Source organism: Colossoma macropomum, unplaced genomic scaffold, assembly GCF_904425465.1.
Source record: "Colossoma macropomum unplaced genomic scaffold, Colossoma_macropomum, whole genome shotgun sequence".
NCBI lineage: Eukaryota > Metazoa > Chordata > Actinopteri > Characiformes > Serrasalmidae > Colossoma > Colossoma macropomum.
Window position 1 is genome coordinate 21,305,571 of NW_023494809.1, and position 21,899 is coordinate 21,327,469.

A 21,899-nucleotide genomic window follows, 5' to 3' on the forward strand; every position below is an offset into this window, starting at 1 on the left:
CTGCCTGATCAAAACACGACCTACATGCTTTGTTTGTATCGTCACACTTAGTATTTCATTTATTTCTCATATGTTATCACGACTTTTCCCAATTGGTAACATTTTGTTCCATACATGTGTTAATGTTATTGCTATAGTGACGAATTTCGTCGCAATCGATTTAACAATCCGATCAGGAACCAGCCATGATACCTATTGGTCCTGATTGGGTCCTCACCGCATGAAAACAGTTTGTAGTTTTTGTAGTCTCCAAAAAATATAAATCGTTAGCTATAATTAAACGTCAGTTTCGCTCGTTTGCGGGATGGACGCGGATAATGAGAGTCAGTTGGAAAGGTAGGTGGCTTTAAAGGACGTCGCTACGCTCCAATTCGTTTTTATGGGGAACGTGTACCTGCAATGCTAGGCTAATCCATGTTAGCTAGCTGGATAGCACCACAGGGACAGAACTGAACATTAGAGTTAAATGATTTGGCTGTATTACATTTGTTAAGATTTTAACATCATACAGATCATACAGATGTTAACATCAGTAGACGTCACCTTACACGGTGGCGCTCGCGATCTTCTGTAACTACATAGTCTAAATTGTTTTTCTGAGATGTTTGGTGACTTTAAGTTTTAGCTTCTGCTTCGTTACAAATGGAACTGAAGTTAATGTCCATCACTTTAGTGTAAAGACCTTTATGTCAATACAGTGTAAATTACTTATTAAACATTTTATTTCTTCTCGCGAATAATATGCTGTTCATGAACAGTCGAGCACTGCAGGTACTGCTTTTTATCGTTAATTCACTCAGCCGTTATTCGTGTGTTATCAAGTATTGAAATACACTCTCACCAGTTAGAGCAGAAAAAATCACTTAAGTATTTTTGTGTCTTATGGAGCTCTAAAGAATGACATTACGTTCCTTCGCAATAGTTTTGCGTTCCCTTGCGAAAGTTTTACGTTCTCTCGCAATGACTTTGCATTCCCTCGCAAACGTTTTGCATTCCTTCCCAAATGCAATGGATTTTCCAAACTTGTGGAAGGGAACACAAAATTTTTGCGGGAGAATGCAAAAATATTGCAAGGGAGTGCAGCGTCATTGCAATTTTTCCAGAATGGCACTTCGGGAGCTCAGTAGGCGTCTCTGTGGAGGCAGCATGTCAAAATTTTGGCTTAGTATCGCAACATGATTATGTAGCTTCTTGAAATGTTGATTTATTTTTTCAAAGTATTGACAATCTCGAATGACTTATTTTATCTAAATATTGATTTTTTTTGTTGAAATAAGGACTTTTTTAATATTGCATTTCTGTGTTGAAATAATGACTGATGTTTACTTAATTTTTACATGGTATCTTAAATTAATGACTTATTGTTCTCAAAATTTTGACTTGGTCTGTTATTATTCTGGAATAATTACTTACTTTCTTTTAGTTCAATATGTCAAAATCTCAAGATTTTGGAAGATCCAGCCTATCCAGTGTTCCTGAAAACATTCATTATCTAGAGCCAGTTAGGGCTGCAGGGTTGGTGACCACTGATCAGAGGGGGGTAGAGCAACCAAGCTAAATGTTAATGACTAAAATGTAACTAAATAAAAAGTAAATTGCTTTCCTCACAAATATACATGAGTAGAAGTAAAAGTATTGATTTGAAAATTGAAAATCTGAGCTCATGTAATTGAGTAAATATAACTAGTTACGACCCACATCTGTCACTGAATCAGAGTGAGTGTGAGCAACAGAGTGCGTTCTTGCCGCTGAGGCAGCAAGTTCCTTGGGCACCTGTTTCTGAACTGTAGTCAAAGAGCAGCTGTGGGACAGTTGGTGATGCCAGTAAGAGATGATGACTCAGCTCCTGGACCGGGTCGTTGCAGGACACACACGTGCTTTAATTTCCTGTAGTCCATTTTATGGACACTGAAGAAATAATTATTTTTTTCTCCTCACAGACGAGCGGTTGAGGAACTCCTGAAAGAGGCCAGTAGAGCCAGAGTGCGGGCAGAGACCATGGGGCCTGCAGGGTGGTGAGTCAGGATATTTTAAGGGCCGTCTGCAACCTGTGTTTATTTTCCTCTGTGGATTTACAGTGTAAAATAAGCATCATTACTTTAAATACGGGCTAAAGCAGTGAGAGAAAATCTAATGATATGTTACTGCTTTCATGATAAATTGCATCATCAGAATTGTAGAAAACTGAGCAACTGCGTGTATCATAAAAAAAAATTACAGAGAGCCTGTTATTAATAACTACCAGTCTACAGTAACTTACATAAACTGCATAGTGATGAATAGCTTGTTGGATGTCAGCCAATATGCCATTATCTTATTTTTACCCATTGTTAGATTTTTTCACTTGTTCCACTCTTCCTAAATAATATTCTTGAATATTTTATTATGATTATATAGATTGATATTTGTGACAAATGTTTTACCAAAGCGCAAATCACATTTTTCTGTTGAAAACACAGGCTTCCTCTGTACTTCTGTACTTTGATGCTACCTATCAGCTTATTTTTGTACATCATGTGTAGGCTTTAACCTACACCGACCGCCCACTTCATCAAGTACACCTCCTTGTTTCTACACTCATTGTCTATTTTATCAGCCCCACTTAACTTTAGGAGCACTTTGTAGTTCTACAGTTACAGACTGTAGTCCATCTGTTTCTCTGCACACTTTGTTAGGCCCCCTTTTACACTGCTCTTCAATGGTCAGGACCCCCACAGGACCACCACAGAGCAGATATTATTTGGGTGGTGGATCATTCTCAGCACTGCAGTGACACTAACATGGAAGACTGTCCAGTTAGCCTTTAGCTAAAACAAATAAATTATGGTGGTGTTTGAAATTACAACAGTGTAAAATATGTATTTTACCTCAAACTAATAAACTGTTAAATATGGTGTGTAAGTTAGAACTGTTAGCGTCCTGGCTAAGCTTGTAATATATCATCCAAATAGCAGGTAGTAATAGCTTAGCATGCTAACAGCTTCACACACCACAGCACAGGTTTATTTCCAACAAAATGCACCACTGACGCAAGTTTAAAGGATAAAGATGCAAATGTGAGAGAATGAACCTGTGCTGTTGTGTGGAGCTGTTGGCTAAGCTACTTTTTCTCTACTGTCCTCATTAGCACTAGCTTAGCAAGCAGGCTAAAACAGCTTCACGTACCACAACTCAGGTTGAATTCTGGCTCAGTAAAGCTCCACTGACACATGTTTAGAGAATAAAGACTCAAATGTGAGCTAGTCAGATTAAGCGACTGGCCAAATAGCAATTCCAGATCTATGCTGGTTTTCTCTATGACAGAAATGAATGTGTTTTTCATAAAAAATCACTGCTGTCGCGTCCTGTGGTAAACTGTAATGTTCAAAAGCAGATATACTTTGTCCTGTGTACATTTTTTCCTGAATTATGAGGCTGTTCCGAAGTCAAAATATGAATAATGCTACATATGCTACAAGCAGGCTAACTCTCCTGCTAGCCGAAATGACGTTGCATGAAGGTAAGTCGATTATTAAACTTCAGCAACATTATCTACCAAAACCAGCTACTCAAACTGCAGCGTAAAACTGTCAAAGCCTCTTAACTGCCACATTTAACAAAGCTTGCTGGTTTGTGTGGGGAATTTTGGTGAAGCTGACAGTCTTAAAATGTCAATTCAGTGCGTAGCAGTGTTAGCTTGCATACAGCAGTAGCCATATTTTGGCTTCTTAACAACCTCATTATTCAGAGGATCTGGCGATGCCCAGAGGAAGAATGTCTATACAGTAAAACATAGACACAACATTTCTGTCATAGAGAAAATCAGCTTAGATCTGGGTTTAGGTCCCAATACCATTTTAGTTGCTTCGCATGACAACAATACATCATTTTACCTATTGCATATGAGGATGTTATATTTTGGCCATTAGGCTAAGGCATTCACTTAATCTGTAATATATTTCATAACTCAAGTATATTTATTTGTGTGCTTAGACTACAGATATTTATTTCCTTAGAATATTTATGTAGCTCAAATATATTTATTTGATGTTTTGTAGGATGAAGTGCCCTCTAGGAAGCACCAATAAACGTTTCCTGCTGAACACGCTCCGGTCGTCTGCTCTGGAGCGCCGCTCTGGTGGCCAGACAGCTACAACGAGGAGAGAAGACGAGCGCAGGAGTGAAGGAGATAAACGTTATCGCAGTGAGGAGAAAGAGCGCAGCCACAGGAAAGACAGAGAACACAGGAAAGAACAAACTGGCTCTCATTCTCAGTCTGAAAGACAACACACCTCCTCTAGGAACGCTTTGGCATCCAGAGAACACTCGCCCCACCACTCAAACAGGACACGCTCACGCTCACCTGTCAGAGACCGGTCAGCGCTCAGGAAATCCAGGGACAGGACGTGAAAATGATGCAGGAAACTTATAAACTTATGAAATATATACTGGAGGGCAAATCATCATCCATCTAGATCGCTGCCCATACTGTCACATCTCTCAGCGGATGCAAGATTTCTTTTAAACCTTCCTTCCATCAGTACCCTGGTCTATCTAATTGTTTTTAAGCCTTTTCTATTTGATTTTTTGTGGGACTGGGCACTTTAGACATTTTTGGTATGAATATTTACATTTTTTAACAAAATCCCACATTGAACTCAAATGTTCCACAATGTATTGTGCAGAAGGTTTGACGTGTTTATTGTGTGCAGGTAGCATTTCTGTACTTTCCATATACACCTCCTTTTAGATGTGTTTCATTTTGCTTAATGTGTCAGCTACCTGTGTCCCAACGTTGTCTGTGAAAATACAATACACTGTTTCATTTTTCAACTGAACACCCTACTTGAGTGATTAAGGAAACAAATACTAAGAGGAATTTGGGATTGCTGATACCTGTATATGCCATGCCCATCACTACTTTTTGTTTTTCGTGCCACATGTTTTGGTAAAAAATAAACACAGAGAGCCAGTCAGTAAAACAAGCAAAGTACAGGGATTGATTAAGTAATGAATTGCTTCTTTTTCTTATAGGCAATTCACTGTCAAATGGCTTAGTTTGGTGTCCCAAACTCCTTGTTAATTATTCCTAAAGGTACAATAGTGAATAAACTGATAGAGAGAAACATTAGGAATTGACCAGTCTTTTGTACATTGGAGTGCCCTTAGCATATACACTGTACATTATGGGATTTTACAGTGGCAATGTATTGTGCTTAGTGGCATTAAGTAGAGGTGGGCAATATGAAGATATTTTATAGTTATCATGGTAAACAGTTTGCGTTTCTGAGTATATTGTGGCTGTTTGTAAATGTGGCACAAGTAGTGCGTTGTGTCTGTGTGTCGAAATATTGTGATCCATATTGTGTATCTTGAAAATCGCCCACCCCTAACATCAAGTACAATTCGATTAAATTTTTAGAAATTCAGCAAATTCTTAATATTTAAAAGATAAAGGTATAAATCTATTACCTCACTTTGATTTATTCCTATATTTATTAATGATTTAGGTAATTTATTTTTTTATTTAGATTTGAAAATAGCCTGTGGTTAAAGAAGAGCACATAATTCATTGAATATAATTACAGAATATAATTACACTACTGTTCAAAAGATTTTAATGACTTTAATATAAAACCAATTTAGTTGCAGATTGATAAATAAAATCATTCTAACATGCTAATTCTGTGAAATGTTACAATCAGGTCACTAGTAGGACACTAAGAAGCTGTAAATAACAATGTAGAAATGTTACGTGTCCAGAATGATGAAATAACTTGACAAAATATTAAGGTAAATAGATAAATACAGTATAATGTTCATTACCTAATAACAACTCATTCAATAACTTAATGAAACCACAGAATTCTTGAAATATTAAATAACACTAAATCTAAATATACTTTTTGGTGAATGATTTCTTATATTTAAATCCGCATTGTAGCCCTGCGATGGACTGGCGACCTGTCCAGGGTGTATCCTGCCTTCCGCCCAATGACAGCTGGGATAGTCTCCAGCACCCCACCGCGACCCAGAAGGATAAGCGGTTTAGATGATGGATGGATTGAAATCCGCATTGTAAGTTATTATTGTATATAAATGAACAAAAAATGTTAAACATGGCAAGTGATCCCAAAGTTTTGAACTTTTGAATGGTAGCATATAATCGATTAGAATCATTTCTATTATTATTAGGTGCTGTCAAGCTGGTTCTTCTGATGACCAGGGCTGAATGATTACCCCTATTTATTTGACATTATTATATAGAACACAGAACTCATGAGCTGAAAATCTGACACACATTCAGCAATCAAGCCTCCAGGGTGAAAAATTGGATGTGCTGATCTTTTTGACGAAAAAGGCCTTCAACTTAATTTATTTAATAACCGCATTTAAATTGTAATCACAATATTGGTCAGAAAAATCTCAAGTGGATATTTTCTGTAAAGTCCTACTGGTGACCATATGGATAGTGTTTCTTCAAAATATGCTGTCTTCTGTTTGACTCTTTAGGCTTCCAAAATTGATGCAGTTGAACAGTCAACTTGCACTTCATACGTGGATTGTTCTATCAACCTGGTTCCAAGTTAAAAACAGATTTTGGACTTTTAACTGACTTGGACTTTAAACTAAAATCTTTTTGCTTTGAATCACCCCATACCTAAATTATGTTTATTTTACAAAAATAAATGATACAGTTTTGTCACTACCAAAACAATCATAACACTACCAAAACTTTACCAAATGTTGCAGTAGTGACAACTTCAGCTAATTTTGAGCAGAACTCAAAAACACTAGCCAGTACATGACTAGCAAACACAGCTTTGAACAGTACACATAAAAAATCTTAATATTTTTCACAAAAAAGACTTAATTGCAGAAAGTTCCTCTAGTGACAATTCTTAATGTTACATGATATTCAGACTTTGGGACACATTTACTTCAGAACAATGGGATCTAATTGTTTACCAGGTGGCCATGAGGGACAGGGATACAGTCTCACGTCCTGTGGCTAAAATAAGGCTCCGCCAATGGACTAAAACTCTGTGTTTCGGTGACATTTTTTTAAATTTAAAAATTAAACTCATAATAAATCTAAATCTTTCAATTACACTTCAAAAGAAATCAAAAAGATCTTTACAAAAACTCAAAAAATATAAATGTTATTGTGTTCTAAGTGTAAATTTAGGGGTCAGGGTTTGGGAAAGATACCTCCAATAGAAAGTATAAATGATGATTTTGTATGCTGGGGGTTTAAACAGACCATAACATAGTCCTTGTAAATATCTAAGGTCTGAATATTTAACTTTTTTTTTTTTGCTGTGGGACCACTGTTTGAACTAATATGGTAGAATGGTCCATATATTTATTTTGCCTGTTTCTATGATCTCTCATGCAGGTTGTTACAGAATACCGGCTAAATAAGTACTGAACATTAGAATACTACTACTAATATAATAGTAATTACCATAGTAATAACCTCTAATTATAATATTAAGATCGGGCCTTTCACTCAGTTATTTTAAAGGGTCCATATCATGTAAAACTGAATTGCCCTTTCTTGTTTAAAATGAGAGTTTAATGTACTTTGTAAAAGTTTCAAGACATGCCATTCACTTCCCAGGCCATACAGCCCATGTCTGGAATCTATGCTGAAACAACAGCCTGCTTTGAATTCTGTTTCTGTGATGTCATGACAGCCAACTTATTTACATACATCTGCCAATTCAGCCTACAGCAGTTTAGCCCTGCATATTTGCATTAAAGTTTTAAGGAGTGTTTCACAACCCAGGGCAGCCAGTCAGAACAGAGCTCATTAACATATGTCAGTTTTAAAGGCGCAGTAACCAAACAGCCTGGTTAAATTTAAATGATAAGGAGAGGTTGGAAAACGGTCAGGTATGAATTAGCACAGTTTTTGGTACATAACACCACATTAAAAAAAGGACCTCAGGAAAAAATAAAACAGGCAAAACAATCTGTTTCATTTGAACATTCATGATTGCAAGATCCTCAAAGACGTTTAGAACATGAGAGGTTTATTTAACCCCTTAAAATCCCAGTCTTATTACAGACTAAGGCTTATTATTCAGTAACTACAGGGACTTGAATGTAAAGTGGTTGAGCTATTCTTAGGTTATAGAAGTGTGTAATAAAACTTTGGGCCTGCCGATGGCCATGTAAGGGGTTAAAAGGACCACTTTTGTTAGCAGACAGCTCCCCCACTCAGGCTCCTCCGGTAGGCTCATTTATTAAAGATTTGTTCTCTCCTTACAGATTTTGCAACCTCTGTCAAATGATGTGATTTATTACGCTGTTATGCTTCTTCCATGGACAACTTTGAATTCAATTTAAAAGTCATTATCATTGCTTTTACATTACTCTCCGCTGGTCATTGTTTGCCCAGGCTTTCGTTGTCGCCACTAGGTAAGCAGGTTTTATCGCCTCACACTGACATGGGTTATGTATGTTCTTGTCAGACTGACGGAGCGCTTATTGTCTTAAAAGCAGGTAAAAAGCTTTCCATGTAATGCGTCTGGCCTCCCGACCATTCGCAGAACTTATAATAAAACCTGAACTTGAGAAAAAACTGGCTTTAGGCCTTATTCTCAAACATTTAGGTCACCATACATACACTAAAGGTAACCCTGACTATGCTGAATAGTTGATATTTGTATTTATTTTCTATAATTTACAAGCCAGTGTGCTCCAGCATTGGCCTGAAAGGATGAACTTGCATTTATTTTATAATATTTAATATATAATATTTAATATTTACATTCGCTACAAATAATGAGAGGTCCTTTTACATGATGTCTCATTCTTTGGTCCTAGTGAAGCAGTGCGTTCAGGAACTATCTGCATTTTCTTCTTTATTCTATTAGACAATAATACACAGTACTGTTTAAAAAATCAGAATCACTGTTTTCATTGATATAAACCCAGTTTTTTGAAGGTATAACGTATTTCTAATATGATGCTATTTCAAATTCATATGTTTTAATTTCTTTGTAGGGAACTGAAAACAATGATAAAGAAATGTTAATTGTGTCCAGAATGATGAACAGAGCGGTAGATGAGTCTAAAGTAACTGAGAAAGCTATATAACATTGAAAATCAAGTCATAATAAAATAATATCTAGAATGGGTCGTATTTAAAACACTGTGATCAAATCTCAAGGTAAATTACTTATCAAGGAATTAATTATTTATGACTATCATTTACTAACATCTTGCTTTCTCAAAAAAACTTGAAATATTGCATAAAACATCTTAAAGGGCCTATATAATGGGGAAAATAATTTTCCATCACTTTTTGCAAAGGGTTTGATGCAGAATGTAAACAATGTTGAAGTTTAACAAAACATACCATATACCGATCTCCCCCAGTCCATACCAACATATTTGCATACATTCACATATTCAACCTGTTCATCAGTTTAGCCCCGTCCATGGACGCTGTTGAAGTTATAAGATTCTGGGCTGCTTGTCAAATGAGGCACAATACAGGACAGCCAATGAGAAAAGAGCTCATTAAGTCTTAAGAGCACAGTAACAAAAACAGCCTGTTTAATTTGGGTTAACTTTTTTAGTAGATGATAATCATTTTAAGGAGTTGCTTCGTTGCTTTTTTAAAATATAAGGACCTTTTTCATAACTTCCTTCATTATAAACCGTGTCATTCAGCACAGTACAAACAATAGTTTATCAATAAACTTCATTAGACCACAAATTCATATTATTTTCTACAACTTACTGTAGAATTACTGGCTAAAACAGTAATTTACTGTAAAATAGCAACTGTGTACTGATAATACAGTTATTTGGACCTCAAGATTACTGTAGCTGTAACTGCTGTAATATGTAATAATTTAATGTATTTTTACATAATAACTGTAAATGAAATGTAACTCAGTAACCAGTAATGTATAGTAAATTTCCACATGAAAAAATTCACATTTAATTTTACCAGACATATAAATGTTAATTAAAAAAATAACATATTTATTCACCATGTTTTGCACTGTACATTCACTGAATATAGATATTTAATATAGATATGAATATAAATATAGATTTTTTAAACCAACAAAGCACAACCAACGTTACGCAATGTTTTTCTGCACATCGCATGCAATTACACATTTCCACCAGAGAGGTCTCCAAATCCCCAAATCTAACATAGTGCAGCTTTAAGTAGGAAAACTCAATATAAAAGCTTGAAGTGCAAAGTACAAAGTGTCAATTCAACTGCAATGCAATATGATACAATTACGTTCAAAAAAGATACTGAGGACGTAGTATTGAGGGTGCCACCCCAGTGACAGTTTTTTCTGTGAGCGTACGTTTTAAGTACTTTGATTTGTACGTCATATACCAGCACTTTTCTGCATTTTCTTTGTTGGCTGAGCGAGCCTACATTACACATCACTTAAGACCATTAGGCCTCTCATAACTTCCATGGATATCCCATCAAACTGCGTCTCACTCACGCTTCATAAACCTCATTGTCCGGCTCCAGCATTGTGGCAATAGCCACGGATAACTATTTCCTTCCCTTTCAAAACGAAAGTCATATATAAACACCATTAAGCGTCGTTCCATGGCCTGGTGTGAGAGGAATGGGTTTACTCGAACTTTTATGGCAGAGCATGAGAGGCCCATTTAGATATGAGAAAAAGTGCCATGATTGCTTTTGAAGAGGTCCATGCAAACACAGCATTGTATCACAGATGGTCTCGAGGCAGCCAGACGCGGTTTAAAAGGTGAAGCGCACTTTCAGCGATTCTCAGACATTGTAATGTACATTTTATATGACGCTGTCTTAGTTATGACATTTTGACCTGCAAAATGTGATTGCTCAGCACACGCACCTCATGTTGGATGTGTCCATCCTGGCCTAATTGAGTTCCCTTTCGCACTCCATGATAATTGGTTTACACCGAACATCTTGGTTTTATTTAACTACGAGGGCTTTAGGTTAATGGAGCGAGAGGCAGGCGTGCCTAATGGCAGGTAAACCTGGAGGCACTGGGGAAACAGCTAGAGAGGGAAATGGGCTCTGCTGATTGTTGCCAGCGTCCATAACAGACTCTACATGGGACTGAGTTAAATGGCCCATTTCATGTGTGCATTTTAGGAGTCTCACGCCAACATACCCGTGACCTGTACTGCCTTCTTCTCCAACCGTGACTCATTTTGCACTATGTTGCAATGTTTATTGCATTATACTTTTAGGACTGTCCTACACTATCTTGTCTTAATGGACTTTTCCATGTTCTGCCCACAAATGCATTCTTGCGTAGCAACTGTTGCGATGTCGGACAAGCTTTACAGAACACTGGCATAAATCCCATTCAGTCTTATGAATTTAGGTCACAGTTTAGAGTCGCTCCAGTTTAAAATGCTACGCTAACAAGCTGGACTACATAACTGTAGCTAATCGAAACTCAGAAGACTGGAAATGACAGGAACTTTTCCAGCATGCGAACATTAACTTCATTACACAACAAAAACTACAACCTATCCTCACAGTGTGACCTTTCACACACATACAGGTAAATATTTTATCAAATTATTCAGTCATTCTGAATGTCCATATTTTGACAAAGACTGAGTTGTGTGCTACAATTTGTCATTATGTTAAATGGAATTGTTGCCAATGCTCTGAAAAACTCAATAGCCTTTCTGAAAATTTGGGGGTCTTTGCAACATCCTACTTGGGGGCCCCTTTACCCACCCCAGTTCTGGTATTTTGTATGCAAGAATGGAAACTAATTAATACTTCATTATTTGTAATCAGGAAAGAAAATACAAACATGAACAAAAACAAAACCAAAAAACCAAGTAACAAAGTAATTAACCAAAAAGCAAGCGGCACACTGTGTATTTCAATGATTAAATTTGCTATAGAAATAAAATTAATAAACAATAAAAAGTAAATAAATAAATAAATGACCAAAACCAACCCTGTTAAAACTTCTCTGAAGTATGTCTGAGTTGAAATGAAAGTTGCTATTTATCTTTTGATTTCACACATCACAACTTTTTTCTTTTTTACCTGTTCATACCCATATCCTCCATTTATATTGTATTTTATTTTTCCCCTGAGGTTCACTTATAACATTCACATGAACTTTTGTACCAAAAACTGCTGGATTTTGTTTTACACAACCATTTTCCAAACTGTCTTTATGCTTGTTTTTTATCCTTGATTTAACAGTGTTTTTTTCTTACAGTGCCTTTAATATAAGTGAAAGACCTCTGTTGTACATTCTGCGTCATTCAAAAAGCCGTCCAGGCTGAAACATTCCTTATAACTTCAGCGTGAATGGGCAGGGCTGAAGGCTGAATAGGCGGATATGTGACAATGTGCTGGTTTTCACGAAGTCACAACAATGAATTCCATATTGAATTTCCATACAAGAACTGTATGGACTGGGGAGTGAACGGCTCGAAATTTGAACAATGTTTATATACTATATTCAAGATTTATGTTTATATCAAGAATATTCAAGAGTTTGTCATATGCACAGAGAAACAGACAGTTGCACTGAACAAAGAAATTCTTACTTTGCACTACCTTGCTTTTCGCAGCTTAGTTTCCATATGTGAACCGTATGGACTGAATCTTTAACAAACTCTTGAATCTTTAACAAACTAACAAATAAAATGAAAAAAAATTTTTTTTAGATAATCTCTGATAGACTTCTAAAAGTCATTGTTTTTCACTGGTTAATCTGAAGATTTTGTGTTATTTTTATGCTGTCCAGTGTCGGAAGAGAATGGGTTCTTTTCTCAGTGTTTCTTCTTCTTGCCTTTTTAAGTTTTCTTTGCCACTGTTGCCTTTGGCTTGCTCGCTAAGGGGCCCTGGGTTTCTGTAAAGCTGCTTGTGATGACACCCACTGTCAAAAGAACTATAACATGAATTGAACTGATCTGAATTTGTCTTCCTTTCTAGGTTTGCAAACTTCAGGGCTGCGTTATTACTGTCCATCTGTGACCATTGATTTCTTTCCCTTATCCACAGTCTTGATAAGCCAATTACTCTAACAACGTGAATCGATTGATAACAGTGTATTTTTGTGGTGTATTTGCTGTTGCATAACACACACAAATCTGACACTGTTTTAACCACCTTTTGCCGCACGTGTGTGACACATTACGCCTCTGGTGTAACAGCGCACAGATGTAGGAGGCGACTGCAGGTGTAGCCGTGCTAGTCATGGGCAAACAGACATGTTTGTTAAAGCCATTGATCTGAACATGGCCGGTCCTGTTCAATTATTGGTGAACCGTGGGGCAAGCCGGGAGGGAAAAAAACTGCTGTTGGCCTTTTGTGTAAACAGTGACACCAATGGCCGGGTGAAGCAGGGTCACATGGTGCGGATGGACACACCTGTGAGGGCCTAAAGCGGCGCCAGAGTGCAGGTAGAGCACAGGTCTGTGTCTGCAGGGCCAGGCAGTGGCAGGAATGAATCGAGAAGAGAATTACTACTCGGCTGGCCAGATCTACAAAGATTCCTGTGCCTATCAGAGGCCCCACACCGAGGACTACAGCCAGAGCCCCCCGCCGTGTCTCTACATGGGCAGACAGGGTCAGACCCTCTACACTTCGCCGTCCCTGGCCATCCAGGAGCAGCATAACGTCCCTGATCTTTCGTCCTATGTGCCCACCAGAGAAGATCTGCCAATGGGCCACCTTCACCATCCGCCCACCCAACAGACCACCCTGCAGCCCTTCGGAGGTTACGGAGACTCCCTGGACCTCTGTGTGGATAGGAACAGGTGCCATCTTCCATTCCCTTGGATGAAATCGACAAAATCTCATGCGCACGCCTGGAAGGGACAGTGGACGGGTGAGCTGTGTACTTTGGCCATTAATTGCTACCTCACTGTAAATGATAATAGTACAACTTCCTACAAAGTTCAGTATAAAGATAATCATATAGCTTATTTTATAGTTCAGCAAAAGGGCAAATATTTCTAGAACCACAGAATCTAAGTTCTACTTCATGTATGAAGGTGCCACAAAGGGTTCTTTGCACAAAGCCAGAGAAGAACTACTGTTTCAAGAACTATGTTTGAAAAAGAGTGTTTAAAGAATCGGCGCATAATGTAAAAGTTCTGTTTAAGGGTTCTTAAGAGTTCTAAAACTTATACGGAGGTTCTTAAACTTCAAAAAGGGTTCTGCACACTCACACACGGTTCTGTAAAGAACCATCCATTGAAAGGAGCTAAAAGAGTGGTACGTTCTATTTTCAGAATGTAGAAATAATATATTAGCTAATTTAAAATCTCTAAAATCTATCAGGTAGTAGACGTAACTTGAAATTTATCTAAATTTACTTTTTAGTTCCTCGGTCTCATAACTGTAGAACTTACATATAGTCTTGTTTCAGTTATGGAGTAATTTATGGTGGTTACTGGATAACAGCTCTTAAGATTAATACATGGGTAATATATATACAGGGTTCAACAGGTCATTACGGCCGGATTATAATCCCTAAAATTTAGGCCTTCAAATTCTTTAAGTCTAACGTTATTAGTTTTTCTCGTTAGTCAGTTCACCGCTTGGCCGATGACAGGTAGAATGAACTTACTTGCTCATAGGGTCACTGTAAAATGCTCTAAAATTCTGTAACGTCATCTTAATTCTTGATTTGCTTAATATAAAGTTTAATTCACATACAACATATTTGCTAAATAGTTTAATAGTTAAAGAAATTGTGTGTTGATTCTTTACACTTGTGACACACTTTTAAAAATGATCTGGTGTAACTTTAAAAAGTAGCATGATAGGTTTGCAGTTAAAAAACAGATTACAGTTTTGTCTGAACAGCACTGGGAAATCTACACAAACCTGCAAATAAAAAGTCTTAAATCACAGTCACTTTCAGTAGGTTGTAAAATTTATGATATTTATGTTTTTACCAAATAAAACAAATAAAATGTTGAATTTATTTTCACAACATTATATCAACTGGTTCCATGCAACTCTCTTAAGTAGCTTCAAAGAGACTTGACCGAGTAACAAGCACTCAATCAATGCACGAAAATCACACAAAAGTGATTTTGTGTGACTCCTACGTTCAACATAATATGGTTAGCTTTAATGAAAGTAATAAGAATCAACGTAGTATGTTTAAAGGAGAATTCTACCAACTTAAAAAAAATTCTGTCTAATTGTTAAAAATTCAGAGTGGTTTGATGTGAAATGCTCTATTCTAGAGAAACGTACTGACTCAGCGCTCTGTCTGCAATGGTGGTGATGGGATCTGCAATGTCTGCAATGCAAATATAATCATTTTATTTACTATCCAAAACCACTGGTCAACATACTAGAAGTGTCTTCTGAGGTTTTATATGTATAATTGATAAAGGAAATAGTGATAAATCTGAAAGAATTCATTTTCTTTGAGGACCACGTTGCCTTAGAACACCCTGTACAAACCTCACTGCAGTGAATCAATATTCAAAAAATATAAATCTTAACTCAAAATTATCATAAAACAATGTCTTGGGCATCAGGCAGCATATTCCTAACCCTTTCATGTAATAACCTTCTGTGAGGGAGCTTTCGGATGCATTAAACTCTTCAGACGTCTGGTTCCTATCGCCACCACTGTGAACAATTCAGTCTCAGCAAGTTTCTCTAAAACGGAGCATTTCACAGTAAACCACTCTCAACGATTTTGTTTACATTGCAATAATTAACTTTTGCAAAAAAATGTAAAAATCTGTGGGATTCCCTTTTACGCTGTTAAGAAGCAGGGCACACGGCAACAGCCTACATGAGCAAAGCTAGACGGGTAACCAGAAACTAGAAGAAAAGTGCACACAGGTGAAGGTAGGTTAGGAAAATAATACAATAAAACAAGTAAAGCAATATGCAAATAGATGAGCCAATAGTAAAGGCTGCACTGACCAAACAAACACAGACAATTCACTGTATTGCACTGACACAATTCAACTCACTCAGTTTCACTCTCATGCGTTTGTCAAGTAACATGAATGAAAGAAAACAGCGTATCAGTAGTTGGATAAAGCTGCTGTAGCTTTGTGTCCTTTATTTCTTTGTGTCTGTTTGATTCAAATGTGTGTGAAGGACATGTTAAAAATAATGCTTTGCCAACTACAACCACGTCTAAAACAGGCCCTTAACATCTATGCACATCAGCAGGATCTGACTGGTTTTAATGTGCAGTAGGCAACACTGATGTGGACTGATTTTGTTTTTTATTGAATTCATTTAACACCATTCCAGCTGCAAATGATTAGGCATGGGAAATAAAGTGAGTAAACAAATAAGTAAACATTCCAGACACTCAGTTTCATGTACTAAAGTACAAGTTAAACAGTTTTTTAAGCATTTTCAAATGACTTCTACTTGGCTATACCATCGTATGCACAAATTTGGACAAAAGTCTCTAGTCAAATTACACATTTTGTTGATTTTCTGAGTGAAAATAAGTTAACAAATCCTTAAATGTGGCATGTTCTGCTAATTTGAGCACGCCGTTTCTATTTATTTTCTGAGTTAAACATAAAAATATAAAAATATAAAATGTGCCATAATTTCTGCACGGGACACTTTTTATGTTTTTTTTTATTTTTCCCCAGTATGTTATAAATAAATTAACCTAATTTTCACTCCTTTACATTTAGTTAGTTCCTAGTTCCTTTATTTGGATTTAGGTGCTGGATCGCTTTACTGTTGTTCACTTCAGAGCTTAATGGTCTTTTTACTGGCTTTCCCAAGACCACAATCAGACAGTTACAGCTTATTCAAAATGCAGCTGCTAGAATGCTTACAAGATCCGAGCACTTTACTCCAATCCTCCATTCACTGCACTGGCCACCAATTAACTACAGAACTGACTTTAAAGTGCTTCTAATTGTATATACATCTCTGAATGGCCTTCAACCAAAATGAATCGCTGATCTGCTTGAAGTATATGGACCCAATAGGCCTCTCCAATCACTGGGGACCAGTCAGTAAGTACTGTCCAGAATAATAACCAAACAGGGTGAGGCAGCATTCAGTCACTATTCTGCCAACTGCTGGAACAAAGTTTCAGACGAGGTCAGATGTGCTCCAAATGTAGCCACCTTTAAGTCCAGTTTAAAGACATTCTTGTATTCCTGTGCCTTTTTTTATCTTAGCACTATTTAAATTTATTTTATTGCCTTATTTTATTTTCTAATTTATTGTCTTTTGTCTTTAGCACCTTTTTGAGGTGTTAGATCTCAGGATCGTTTAATATTTTTTAATGAGTGCGTGTGAAGCACTTTGCATTGCTGCTGTGTATGAAAGGTGTTTTACAAATAAACTTGCCTTTTGTATTTTATTTTAGAAAAGGTCCAAAAAACAGTAGAACCTAACAAACTTTATTAAGCTAATAGATACTGGATACACTACACTACACTAAAAGTCTCACTGAAACTCTACAGTGACCTATATTCTGTAGTACTGATGACTTGTTTTTGACAATTACATTTACTTCTACTTGAGTTATTACTTCATTATTGCTGCAACACTTTTACCAGAGGATGGATTTAGCCACTTTACTCACAGACAAGTTCCCTATTCCACAGGAACAAACCTTACAGTTATGATACATTACTTTTGCTGTACCAGTGTTGTTTTGAATCTATTGGCCTTGCCTGCTCAGCAACAATATTAAAATAAATTTTAATATTAAGTCAATATAATTCATATACAATAATAAGATAAACCAAAATGACAAATTAACTCAAAACACTCTGTTCTTTTTGTACCTGCATATATTTTTTTAGATTCACAATTAAATCTGACCACTGGCTTTATCAGTCAGGCCTATCTTGCACTTAAAAAGGAATTCTACCCATTTTTAAAACTTTGCACATAATTTAATCATTGAGATGTAAATAAAGTCATTCAGAGTGGTTTGGTGTGAAATGGTTCATTGTAGAGAAAGTTGCAATGTCAACAATGCAAATAATATATATATAGTTAAAACCTGTAGTGCAGAACCTACACAGCAAAATCCCCAGTGATGAATGTAAACCTACAGTATTGAATTATCATTAACAAAATGGACAGTTTAACCAGACACAAATGACCACTACTGATTTGTTGCCTTAAAGCAACATGGTTTTAACAACACAATGCACATAAAGATTATTATGGTACCTGAACAACAGTGACTCTCCGCTAATATAACCAAAGAGGCAACAGTTATGAGAACAAAAATCTAAATATTTCTTTAGAATTCAGACATTAATGCAACACTGTAAGCACTCATTCAGGAGCCCCAACCCCTGATGCTTGGCCCCCAAAGCTCTGTTGCTTCTCTCATGCTGTACTGCCCCCTTCTGCTATGTTGCTCCATTTTCTATTATGTACCATCTAGTGCCTCCAATTATCTATTGCACCCCCACTATGCTCTTCTACCCCATACTCTATTGACCCTCTCATGCCATTGTCCCCAATGCTCTATTGCTCCCCATGTTCTATTGCCCCTTTACTCCACTGCCCCTCATTTTCTATTTCCCTCCTCATGCTCTTTTGCCCACCTCAAGCTCTATTGCCTCCATATTCTATGATTCTCCATGTTCTATTGTTCCCTCCTCAAGTTCTGTTCCCCCCTGTGCTCTACTGCCCCCCATTCTCTATTGCCCCCATGCTCTAGTATTCTGTGTTCTGTTGACCCCTGTGTTCTACTGCCCCTCATTATCTATTGCCCTCATGTTATGTTGCCCTACTTCTCAACTTCTGTTGTCCCATGTGCTCTACTGTTCCTCATTCCCTCTGCCTCTCTCAAGCTCTCCTGCCCCCATACTGTAGTATTCTCCATGTTCTATTGCACCCCCATGCTCTACGACCCCGCACTCTCTATTGCCCTTAATAATGTTCTATTGCCCCCTTTATAGTCTACTGCACCTCGAGCTCCCTTTCCCTAAAGGTTTAATGTTACTAGTAGATCATTTTGTGTACTTTATATATTTTTCTACATTTATATTGGAATTCATGTTGACACGTGCGCTGAATAAAGAGGTTCTGCCTGTCCCTGCAGTAACCCCCCCCTCCTCTCCCCGACCCCTGTACTGCCCCGCAGGTCCGTACCCCGCGGAGGTGGAGGAGAATAAGCGCACGCGGACGGCCTACACGCGCGCGCAGCTGCTGGAGCTGGAGAAGGAGTTCCTGTATAACCGCTACATCTCGCGGCCGCGGCGGGTGGAGCTCGCGCTCACGCTGCGCCTCACCGAGCGCCACATTAAGATCTGGTTCCAGAACCGCCGCATGAAGTGGAAGAAGGAGGAGGAACGGCGGCGGCGCGCGGACCCCGAGCAGGACGCCTCCGTCACATCCGGAGAGCACGAGGACGAAGACACAACGCCATCCTGCGCGCCTCCAGCTCCACGAGACCCGGCCTAAACACACACTCACACACACACGTGCGCGCGCGCAGACTGACTGGCGCCTGAGCGGCGTTTCTGATACTGTGATGAAGCTGCGCCTCTGCGCTTTGGCCACTAGAGGGCAGCATTCAACATTATTACATACACACTTTATCTTTGGTAAAGGGAATGGTTCTGTTTAGAACCATGAGTTCTATGTAGAGCCTTTTCGTGTTTAATGGTTCTTTGGATGGAGAATGTGTTGTATATGGTTCTATATAGAACCTTTTCTGAAAATAGTCCTATTAGCACCAAAAACGGTTCTGTCAAGCTTTTAAGAAAAGAAGAACCCCTTCGGTGCTCCATAGAACCATTTAAAAAAGGTTCTATATTGAACCATATACAACACATTCTCCATCAATTGAAAGAGCCATTTAAACAGGAAATGGTTCTTTATAGAACTCATGGCTCTAAATAGAACCATTCTGTTTACTAAAGAACCCTTGAAGAACCATCTTTTTTAAGAGTGTACCCTCACTGTTGGAACAAAACCTCTGATCTCCAGAACAGCCGCTTTACAGGAGAGAGAAAATTCTCATCTTTTAATTGAAGTCAATGCAGAATTTATTTATTCCAAGTGATTTTGGACGGTTCCATTTGTCCATGTATCATGCAATCTTGGCACAGTATAAAGGGCAGCTGGCATTTGAAACTGTGTCAAAAAAGAAAAAATGTGAAAAAAAAAGGAGATACAAGGTTTTGTCCCGACCGTCCACTTTATTAGAAACCCCCCTATCTTGTACTTCCTCTCACTGACCACACGCATTATAGAACCACTTTTCAGGTGTACAGTTACTGTAGCCCATCTGTAGCTGCCAGGGTTCGAATTGTGGCATAGATCTTAGGGGGGGGGGTTCCTGTGCTATGAGGTGACCTATAGCTTTATTGTATATTTATATATTTTCACAGTATATTTTTGTGAGGTTTATTGTTTTTGCAAGTATTACAAGGCAGACGTCATTTAACTCTATAACCATATCAATAAAAAGGACTCTTACACTTAGAAGCTGACAAGCAGACACGGCAAGTAGGTCTAATAGCTTATTTATTCCTCACTTAATTATTAAGATATATTATTTAGGTATATATATCATTAAGAAATTGGATTTAGTTGTCAGCAGAAAAATGCATGTTATCACACATAGCCCCCCATAAGTGAAGTGGATGGGGGCTTTCAGGGGCCCAGCTACTAGGCAGACCCCAAGAGACCCATTGTTGTGATCATAAAACATAACAGAGTGAAATAATATTTTGCCTCAAAGTTTCTGAAAGGAACTTTCTCAAAGTATCTGAAGTTCCTCAAAAAGAAAATATTAGGGAATCAGAGCCAATCCTGTAATATTTTAATGGTTCGGTATTGGCTAAACCCGGTCCAGTTTGATCCAGCATAAACTGATATTATGCTAACTAGCTAGAACTTTTAGAATGGGGTGGGCAGGTGAGACATAGAGATGCTACTGGTGTGGCACACAGCTAGAAAAGACTAAATAACAGCCTTAATTTATTAAAATGGCCTAAAAAGCGATGCCTGCTTTTCTCTGTACATCAATAAATCAATCCATCATTTCCACATGAATAAAATATTACAGTGACACAGCTATAGCTAAAAGAAAACTGAAAGACAAAGAACACATTTACTGGCCTTTTTGGTCAACAAATTTGCCTATCACAGCAAGAGACACTTATTATTGAATGCAGCATCATCAGACTCTTAGAATTGATTGGTAACTATTTGGTAATTGAAGTTATGTTGATGGTGGCTGACTATCTCACTTTCCATAAATGGGGTGGCCATACTTCATTCCAGGGTAGCACTGGCCACCCCAGGCCACCCCTTGGCTACGGCCCTGGCTAACTCATCAATACGGAAAGCATTAAGCAGCCTTTAGCAGTAACAGACTACGGCATGCTTTTTACAGCCATATGAACTCATATCATATTCGCAACACTACAAACTGATTATTTCAGATTAGCAGTCCAAAATAGCCAAATCAAGCAAAATCGCCACACCGGTCAATATTAAATACACTAAAAACTGTCATTCAAACAAAACTCTAATACATATGCACATCTGAAAATGAATGGAGTGATTTTACTGCAGTATTTAAAGTAAACAGCAGCCTAGAGTATCTTACCGCAGTAAGACTGGTACTTACTTTAAAGTGTTTGAAGTGCGCACTGTATGAACTATCTACAAAAATACAGATATCAGATCAGACCTGTGAGAAATCTTGACTTCAGGTATGAGAGGGGCCATTCAGTTTTACTTATGGGGGCCAGACATGGCTTTGGGTGGGCCTGTTATTACATGATGCGATGGGCTGGTGTGAACATTACCCATTGCGTGTTCTCAATCAGTCTAAAATGAAAACTGTTTGCTAACAAAAGCATATTTGGATCTTAAAAACACTTTTTATCTCAAATCTGTCGTAAAACATTGTATCTGACATCAGGCGGCGTACTCGTAACCTTTTCAT

General features: G+C 37.7%; 2 protein-coding genes across 2 annotated transcripts; both read left to right on the forward strand.

The window, feature by feature from the left end:
• Positions 1-204: 204 nt before the first annotated feature.
• si:ch211-140b10.6 (protein POLR1D-like) lies at positions 205-5,303 on the forward strand. Its single transcript, XM_036558679.1, has 3 exons — positions 205-336; positions 1,941-2,015; positions 4,038-5,303. The coding sequence occupies exons 1-3, from the start codon at positions 305-307 to the stop codon at positions 4,387-4,389; spliced, it is 459 nt and encodes a 152-aa protein (XP_036414572.1). The 5' UTR covers positions 205-304; the 3' UTR covers positions 4,390-5,303.
• Positions 5,304-13,165: 7,862 nt separating this feature from the next.
• Positions 13,166-19,742, forward strand: pdx1 (pancreatic and duodenal homeobox 1). The gene is made up of 2 exons (XM_036558452.1): positions 13,166-13,838; positions 19,080-19,742. Exons 1-2 carry the CDS (start codon positions 13,454-13,456, stop codon positions 19,397-19,399), a joined length of 705 nt encoding a protein of 234 aa, XP_036414345.1. The 5' UTR covers positions 13,166-13,453; the 3' UTR covers positions 19,400-19,742.
• The last annotated feature ends 2,157 nt before the right edge of the window (positions 19,743-21,899 follow it).